The following is a 10,021-nucleotide window of genomic DNA, read 5'->3' as shown; positions in this document are numbered from 1 at the left end:
CTTGGTTTCTAGTAAATGTTATTATATAGTTTGTAAAGTGGTGTTTTCTCTGTTTTGTTTCATGGTGTGGTGCTTACGGTATGAAATCTTAGCATATATTCCTTCTTGATATCTCACAAAAAAAAAGGATCAAATGCGAATCTCAATGTAAATATGAGTAAGAAATTTCAAACATTAAATATGAGACAATCTAAACTCCGATTTAAGAAAACTTATAGTCAAATTGATCGTCTTAATGAGACGATCACAATTACACCAAGTTTAGTCCAGTCCGAGCCCAAATGATCACAAATTAAAGGATCAAAGCCTACTAGAAAGCTTCAGATCATTAATTGTATGACCAAATAATATTTGAATGTGGCATACTTATAGTCAAATCGAGCGGCTTGACGAGACAAATCCAATGAGCCCAAGAATACTTAATTCTTACATCATTAAGACACTTAAATGCTCCATAAATGATTCATGATCAAGGGAGTTGACATTGGCCATCTGTTGGAACACTCCCAACTTTCCCTTAATTTTTTCCATATTTACTAGTCGTGCAACTCTAAAAAAATTATAAATAGCCTCTCATTCTTCTCATGAGAAGGAGAGGAAAAAACAAGAAAACTTGAGATCTCTCTTGCTCCCTCCAGCGCTGCCATTGCCCAGGTTTTTACAGACCACCGTAACCTGCAGACTACGGTCCCTCCGACCATTTTTGTCCGCCGACTATAGTGCCATCGACAATCGTTACCCGTCGATTACGATTACTCCGACCATCGTCGCTTGCTGATTGCAATCCTTTCGACCACCATCGTCTGTTGACTACAGCCTTAATGACTAAACAAACATGCCAACACTCTCTTAAGAATAGCTGCCATGTAATGCACTCTACACAATGTGTATTTGTTACATTGAGCCAGCACCCTTCTTCAAGGAGGGGTGTCATTTGCAATCAATTACAAATATAAGTGGATTCATTCAAACTAGGCCAGACCTCGTGTTTTCTTACCTTTTTAGTTTTTCCACATAAAAATCTTGGTATTATTTGCTCTAGTTTTTTTTTTTTTTTTAAGTAACCAAAGCAAAAGAAATGTACTTGTGAATTTTCAGCACACTCTCATAGCTATATATAAGACCATCTCCAACCAAACTCCATACCACCGTATCCCATCCCACCATCTACTCCATCCAAACTCCAAATCGCACATCAAATCCAGGTAGGTGAACAGTGGGATGCCAATATTAGCGTTGGATTGTTCACCTATGTCAAAAAAAATTATCGTTGCGGGATTTATCGAAGAAGCGCACAAAAGAGGAGAAAAGAGCGCCAAAGATAATTACCTTCGCAAGAAGTGCGCCAAAGAAAAATAAATGATGTTCAATTGGAGAAGAATGACTACATTTTAAAGTTTTATTGCATTTTGAAGTGAAAAATGAGTTCTTCGGATGGAGATGCCGTAAGAAAACCTTTCAAAGGATCAGTGTTGTCAGTAAATTTGAATCACTTGATCTTCACTTAAAATAATCATCATCCAAAGCTCTAATACAAATTAATGAAGCGGTGATACAACTTTGAAGAGTTATGGAAGAAGAGTACAAAGAAGGGCATCTCCAATCGAACTCTTTATTTTCTACTTTAAAATGCTTTAATAGTCATATTAAATAGTAATTTATTTTCAACAGAACTTCAGTTCTTACAAAAAAAAATCACGTATATTCTTTCTTATCTTTATTTTCGTTAAAAAAAAAAACAGGTTTTTTTGAGGCGTCGCACTGTTCACATATGCAAAAATGATTTTTATTTTTTTAACGTTCGGGTGAAGGCTCGTAGTAGTTGCAAACAAGACAACAACAACATATAAAAAAAACTAAAAGGACAGCAAAGGATGGATATCATTATCAAATTCATCAACAAAGAGATAAAAAAATTAGCCACCAAACTTAGTTCAGAAAAAGAGTAATAATCGTAATTGCATTTCAAAATATGGTTACTTACAACATAAAATTCCACGTCCATTTATAAAATTTACATCATGGAGAATTGGTAATTACATACTTACATGAGTTTTCACATTTTCCCCCTCATCTTCCATCAAATTAAGGCTTAGCTAAGGGTGGATGTGAAATTTGTAATTTTCTCTCTTCCCCTTTCTTAGGTGAGCTCTCTCTCTCTATCTTCACTCTCCACAAGATTTAAATGACATAATAATAATACAAATAATATAAATTTATGACTAAAAATAAATAGAACTTATATAAAAATAATATTTGTACTCAACTAAAAATAATTAAACACGAATATGATTTACTAGAAATTTGATTAGGTCAGGTTCATGTTGAGATTTTCAATCTACTTAACAAAAGTGTCAATTTCAGAATTTCTAGTAAATCATATTCGTGTTTAATTATTTTTAAATAGATCAAAACTGATCTACTATTTTCAAATAGATCATAATTGACCTATTTTTTCAAATAAATCAAAACTGACCCATAAACCCGAATTTGTACCCACTATTTCAAATTGTGTCTTCTTCACTGCAAAAGGAGAGCCACAAGTGCAGAGACTCCATGTAATCCAAAAAGGCAAAAACCCTTCTCTCCCATCCACAAGCCCTCTTTCTCTGATCTCTGAACCATCATAAACTAAGCAAAAAGGTTGGAACGGAAGCACAGAAACCATGTCCGTAGCTTCCATCACTAATCCCTATCTCTGTTCATCTCCTCTTCCAAGATCAAAGCACGGCAGACAGAACCCATTTCTGTCCCATGCCAAGTTCATAACCCTTTCCGATTCCTTTGCCAAAGCCAGGGGGAACCAGCAGTTGACAAATTGCGCGGCTTTCGTGGTTAGGGCTTCTTTATCAGAAACAGAATCCGAGCCATCGAAGTCGGAGGGGGGCGAGGGGGAAGAAGATGATGAGAAGTATGAGGAGTATGAGGTTGAGATTGAGAAGCCTTATGGGTTGAGATTTACAAAGGGAAGGGATGGATCCACTTACATTGATGCCATAGCTCCGGGAAGCTTTGCAGACAAGACTGGCAAGTTTGCTGTGGGAGACAAAGTCATTGCCACTAGGTATGGAACTCTCTCCTTACTCATCAGCCCTGCAAGAACCTTTGCAATTTCATGTCATTTGATCCGGCAAAAGTTTACGATGGAACACTTCGAATTGGAAAATTAAGAGCCGAAACAAGAAAGAAAGAATTCTATGAACATCTATTAACACTGCGAATCGAATTTTAAGATTTTATGTTTTGAATAATGTTAATGTCGTACATTTCTTAAAACTTGCAAATGTGAACATATATGCAATCCAATGGGCTTTTATTAAAGCCGTACATTCTATTTATTATCTAGTAATTTTGAATTCTTCTGAGTCTGCACAATCCTCTTCTTCTTTTTTTTGGGGAATTTTAGGACAGTGCCAAATTTCATTCACTATGAAAAATAGTTACAACCTTTATGAAACAAAAAGCTGTGAAAGAACAAAAAGAAAACAGGCCAAAATATAAAGCAAACTAAGCCGAACACAAAGCCAGCAGGGAAGATTAAAAAGAGATTAACCAGAAAAAAACATTTTAAAAATTACAACTGGACTCAGAATGAGCAAAGATTAAACAGAGACTAACCAAAATCAGCACATCATAAAAGAGAAATTTTCCTGGTTGCGGAAACTACCATCCAAGGAGGAACCTGATTGCTGAGACGGCCATCAAGGGAATGATTAACAGCTTAATCATCCAATGCTCAAGCTTTGTATATCTAAGCGCTTTGTTAATCCAATGTTGCTAGTCATTTCAGACCTGATATATTTCGGGCACTGCTAAATCCTCTGAACTTTTTCCCACTTTTGATGTATGTTATATCATTATCAATCCTGTTGAAGCTTTAAATTAACTGGCCCTTTTTAGTAAATCTATCAAGCAGTATTTAATAGCAATTGGTAAAAATTTTGGTGGTTCTATTTTAAATCCAAACAAATCTCTAACATGTTTATTTGTACATTAAAATTGGAGATTTAGTAAATTCTGCTGAATTAAATTTCTTGAAATGTCAAATCCTAAATTTTAGCCAAGATTTATCAAATCTTATTAAATCCAGAATTTATTTTAGGTGAAATTTTGAAACTTATTATATAGCGTTAGGAAAACTATAGATTAAATCCAATTTAAATCCCATTTCAACCTGCCCCATAGAGCCTCTTGAAATGTTTAATGGTAACTTTGTCCATATATGCGATTAGATTTAGTAGTCTACTTTCAACTCTTTTTAGATGAGTTCATTTTTTTTCAGTTGGTCCACGGTGTGATAGACTTTGTAAGATCAGCTTATATCCATTTGTATACATTTTCCATGTATTAAAATGTTTTTTAGGGGCTATTTAGTTTGATGAAAAAAGAATGCAAAATAAAATAGAATACAATGTAAAAATATATAATGTATTTAAAATATTTGGAGTTGTTTGTATGAGTGTAAAATAAATGCAAGTAATTATTATTTTTTGTTTGGTTTGAAGTAAAATGAATGTAGCGTACAACCCAAAGATGGTGATGGTCGATGACCAGTAGTTTTAGCAGACGGCGGTGGGCAGCGACGACAAAAGCTGACGACGAGAATGAGCTATTGCCAATGGCAGGCGGGCTACGACCATCAGTGGGCAGGAGGTGGGTTGTGGCAGTGGCAGCCGTCAGGCCGTGGTTGGTTGTTGTAGGCAATGGAAGGTGGCAACAGGCAGCCAACAATGATGAGCGGGGGTGCTGATGACAATGGTGGCAGGAGTAGGTTGCGGCGGCAATAACAGATAATTTATAGTATATTTTAAAAGCGGTTAATTTAGTAACTAGATTGTGAAATTGACTAATGAATTATGTTTGGGGGTGTAAGTGAGTCAAGCTGACTCATGAGCCGGCTCAGGCTCAACTTCATAAATGGCTCATGAGCTTAGTTTGATGAGCTAACGAGTCAATCTTGAACTAGTCTTGACTTTACTAGTTTGTTCAAGAGATAGCTTGTTTAAAAAAAATATTAATATAAAAAAAAACTTAAAAATATATTAACACATGATTTTATGATGAGGGCATTCGACCATGGAGAGTTTACCAGAGACGGGGCTGACGATCGACAACCACTATTACCTCGCTTTATTTTTGAGTTATTTATTGCATTTGATTTATTGTTGTTTATTTTTTGATTTTACCCTCACTTGAGGGCGTAGGTGTTTGTGACCCCATGGGGGCACTATTGTCTTTTGGTCTGTTATTGTATTTGTGATGCAATCAAAAATTTGGGGAGGGACCCAAATTTTTTATCACAAAAAAACAACTCTTTGTAGAGAATAAAAGATTACAATAACTCACAAAAATTAGACTAATTAGACAAAACAAACTTTTTATATCATATAAAAGGAAAGACTTACAAACTTGACTCTTACAAGACACTTCAAATTCAAATCCTTTCCTAAACAATACAACTTATTTTAGGAAACCCTTTTAATTATTTCAAATCTGAATTTTAAAATAGGAGATGATTTAAACCTCTTTCCTAATTTTAAAATTCTAATTCTAGCAACTACTAATTCCCTCTCATTAATCCCCATTCAATCCCAATCAAGGGCTGTCATCCCACCTTTCTCTCTCCTATTCAATTAATGCCCCAATTAAACCCTCTAATCAATCCACTAATTCCCTTCCAAGACCAGCCACCCCTCTCCCTCTCTCCTATCTAATTCAACTACTCCACTAAACTCTCAAATCACCCCCCCCCTCCTTAACCCCTCTCAACCCTAGCCGCTTCCTCCCAAGTCTCCCCCTCACGTCTTCCCTCTTTTTTCTAAAAATAGCTTGCTATCCAAAAAATTTCGGCAAGGATCTTTGTTGTCCAACCCTCCAAAAAGAAACCGTTTGCTGTCCGAAAGCGCTAGTACATTAAAATTGGCTATTCCCACATGCATGGTGGATCCATAATTTGATCACGGTTTCATTTACAATGATCAAGGGCAAGTCGACATCCTTAAGTCTCCGTTCTTCGACATCAACCTTGAGATTGATCAAACCGTAGAAGAATGCGTTGAGAGGATTGTCTTTACTCTCACAAACGCCATCGACGAACAACTCTCGTCCGTTCAGTGGCGGATAGTTTCCAAATCTTGATCAAGGTGAATTTCTACTCTAAGTCTTTTGCTTTTCTAAGTTTTCTCGTTAATTTGTGGCATCATAAAGGGTCGTGCAACCAATCTCTGTTTAGCCCACATCAAGAGTTTGAGTGAGTAGACTCTAATAGTGCCTAATCTTATTGTTAAATTAGGGATCTCTATTGGAAGTCCCCCATACAATACTAATCTTGATTAGAATTGATTATTCATGAATCTAAACTTTTACATGTAGTTTAGCCTAAGCTTTAATCATCTCTTTAATGTTCTAACATTTGTTTAAATTACTAAATGTAAACATAATTATTATTGCTTTAATTCAGAAGGCGTTTATTTTCAACATTATATATTTAATCAAGCATTTTGTTCTACATCATTTTAAGTACTAGGTTGTTAAACATATTTAAAAATTATATTTGACTTTCTTACATTAAGTGATTCTTTATTATTTTTCTTTTATTTTTTTTAATATTTTATTATAATAATTGCTTAAAACATAATCATTCTCTCTTTCATAATAAGCGAGCCGGCTTGAACTTGAAAAATAAAGTTCAAGTACGAGTTTGAGCTCGAACTCGATTAATTAATCAAGCTAAAGCTCAAGCCAAGGGTGACTCGAGCTTGGCTCGACTCGTTTACATCTCTAATTACATTGCATTTAAAATTCATCCAACCAAATACTTGAATTTTCCGTATGCACTTAGTTAAAATGCATTATATTTTAATTTACCCAACCTAAAAGTGGAAAAAAAAAAACTTAAGGCACAGAATGGATAAATTGCCCTACCTCATTGGCTTGGCATCCAAAAAAATAATTTTGCGCATCACTCCTGCTTAGCGCACCCTTTGAAATCAAGCAATCATATTTTGATTATTTAAAAAAGTATTATCCATTACTTTATTCGCATTTAATTTACAAAATAAAACAAATAATATTAGAAATTTTGGAGAAATTCCTACAGTTCAGAATTTATAGGAGGGAACACTATGCAGTTGTTTTAATTGATTAATCAAAAGTTTCGATAAAGAGAAGGAAATTTGTTAAAATATAATTATGCTACTAGCTCAGTTTTAATTACATTTTTGGATCAACTAGGTATTACTGAAATTGTTCACTATTTAAAAAAACATTAGTATATTTCTATTGTTCTTTAGTGAAATAAGGGCTTCTTTTGTACACTCTCAGAATAATTATTATAAGTCAGTTATCTTATTATTTATTTTTCTTTCAATACTGGCTTCCAATCAAATTCAAAATGAACCGGATGCATAATGCTTGTATGCAGTGCTGTGTTTGGTGAAGAAATATGGCCAGCTGCTGAGTATGGGCGTACAATGTATACAATCCGGCAAAGAATTGGACCCTTGCTCATGAAAATGCAGAAACGATATGGTCAGTTATATACTTCTCCAAAATTCTCAGTTTCTACATACTTTATCTTCACTAGCCTACGATTGTTCTCTCATAAAGTGTTTAGAAGAAACTGAGAAATAGAAATATTGTTGTTGAATGCTTCAGGTTCATGAGTATTTTTGCACCAAAAATAGATTTCTCGTTTTTCATTGTGGTTTTGCAGGAAATCTAGTTGCATCAAGTTAAATGTGTGTTAGGGAAGAAGATAAAATGCTTAAAATTAAAAGACACTTAAATTTATTTTTGAAAAAAAAATAATCCTTAATATTGTTTCCAGTTTTGGTTAAAATGTATTTTATGTTTCGAACATCTAGCTAAATTTGAGCATTTTATCTTCTCATCTTTACATATTGTATGTCATGATTATTTCGACAAGTTTTATGCTGGTTGTCGTCTACCTAACACAACCCTCCACTTTTTTCATCTAAAACTTAGGACTCGGCAATGACAGTGTTTATGCAAGAGGATGTACTATGGTGTATGGTTTTTGCTGATTATAATCTTCTTGTTATAATCTTCTTGTTGAAAAGACGAGAGGGAGTTTAAGGAAAAGTTGAATTATAGGGTCAACATTAGAGTCTAAAGGTTTTCATTTGAGTAGATCTAAAACCAAATACATGGTGTATAATTTTAGTAATAGATCTTGTGGTGGGATTGTAATATTGGGTGATCAAATTATTGAAATGAGTGAACATTTTAGATATCTTGGATCTATTGTTCAAAATGATGGTGAAATAGAGGGGGATCTTATTAATAGAATTCAAGTTGGATGGTTGAAGTGGAGGAAAGCATCATGAATGTTGTGTGATAGAAAAGTACTCCTCAAACTTAAGGAAAATTTTTATATGATGGTGGTGAGACCCATAATTTATGATGCAAAATATTGGTCATTAAAAGTTAAGCATAAAATTAAGTTAAGTGTTGTAGAGATGAGAATGCTCGCGTGGATGAGTGACTTTATACTTAATGGACAGAATGCAAAATGAGTATATACGCCAAAAGGTTGTAGTCGCTCCAATAGCAAATAAGATTAGAGATAGTCATCTTAGATGATTTGGTCACATAAAACGTCGGCTTTCTGATGGCTCCGTTATGCATATAGATGTATTAAATCCAGCCTATGCTAAGAAAGGTAAAGGTAAACCTAAAAAGACTTGGTTCTAAAGTATTCTTAGAAATGACCTTTTTTTATTAGATTTAAATGAGAATTTGACTCTTAATATAACACAATAGAAATAAAAAATTCATATGGCCAACCCCACGTAGTAAGATATATGTTTGATGATGTTGTTATTGTAGTATCTTAACATATTTTATCTTTTAGATTTAAAATTATCTGTAAGTAACACCAAAATCTTATTAACAAGAGTGGCTGAGAAACAAGAGAATAGTACAATGGGAAAAAAATTTTAGAGTGTAATTGTTTAGAATTTCACTAAATTGTCGGAAAGTGTAAAATGATTGTAAGTGTTAGGCTTAGCCCATAATCACTCATAAATAGATTTGGATTAAGGCACAATGTTGTAGGAAAAATCCCATTTGAACAATACAAGTAAAACTATATAGCAAAATTTAATAATTATTTGTTGTAAAATAAAGACTATATAATTTACATATTGATTTTTAAGTTAATGGCAAGTCCATGTGAAATCTTTGAACGACTCCGCCATGGCTCGTTGAGTTCTGATGTTTTTAGTGAAAAACATAGGCGAATAGCCTTTGATTCTTGATCCAGTAGCCTTTGCTTGCCTAGGGAAAATTCCCCTTAATCAGCCCTCGTCGAATACTCAATGGCGATTATGCTATATTCCCATGACTTTGTAGAACTGATCATTCTGATTGATCCATTGTGCTTGGTTGAATTGACTTAAATATGATCTACGTGAGATTTGAATGTAAAATATCAGTATATGCAGAGATTATTTTTTTCAATTTGTATTGTTTGATTACGATTATTTCAAGGTAATCAGATGAATAAATTAATGGACATTGGATTTGTTGTATGTAAGAATTGATAGTCCAGCCTGTGCTTACCATACATTGGCAATTACAAGGGCATGTTAAAAATTAAATAGAAAATAGCGTACGACACCATCAGCTTAAGCTTTTTAGGTCAAAAAGACGATTAGTAATGCAGGAAAGTTTTTGTAACAGAATAGTTTGGAGATGAAAGCAAAATCTTATAATACTAAAAAGTCTTCTTCAGATTTACACTTCACCAATGTTAAGAACCACCATCCGCTTTAAGTGCAAGATGGTGCAATTCCTATTTTAAATATCAAATATGCCCAAATTATCAAACTTTTCAATACTTTCCAAATTCCCAAATCCAAATCCAGTTCTCCAAATTCCAAACTTATTGCTGCTACTATATGCAGATAACACGTATTCTATACGTATCTGATTGACGACTAGCCTTAATCGAAAGTTCTCTCTCGTGATCGGGAGGGGTAATTAACTATAGGGGCTT

At 34.0% G+C, this 10,021-nt stretch overlaps 1 protein-coding gene across 1 annotated transcript in view; it reads left to right on the top strand.

Moving 5' to 3' along the window:
• Nucleotides 1–2,666: 2,666 nt before the first annotated feature.
• LOC110098723 (protein MET1, chloroplastic) overlaps nucleotides 2,667–10,021 on the top strand; it is a 21,879-nt gene continuing 14,524 nt past the window's right edge. Inside the window, exons 1-2 of the mRNA XM_020825635.2 lie at nucleotides 2,667–3,064; nucleotides 7,424–7,530. Coding sequence (XP_020681294.1) covers nucleotides 2,667–3,064; nucleotides 7,424–7,530 — 505 coding nt within the window. The remainder of the gene's footprint in view (nucleotides 3,065–7,423; nucleotides 7,531–10,021) is intronic.

Source organism: Dendrobium catenatum, unplaced genomic scaffold (genome assembly GCF_001605985.2).
Source record: "Dendrobium catenatum unplaced genomic scaffold, ASM160598v2 original_scaffold_274930, whole genome shotgun sequence".
In the NCBI taxonomy this organism is placed as follows: Eukaryota; Viridiplantae; Streptophyta; class Magnoliopsida; order Asparagales; family Orchidaceae; genus Dendrobium; species Dendrobium catenatum.
The sequence above is the reverse complement of the archived record's forward strand: the minus strand, read 5'-3'. Positions and strand labels throughout refer to the sequence as shown.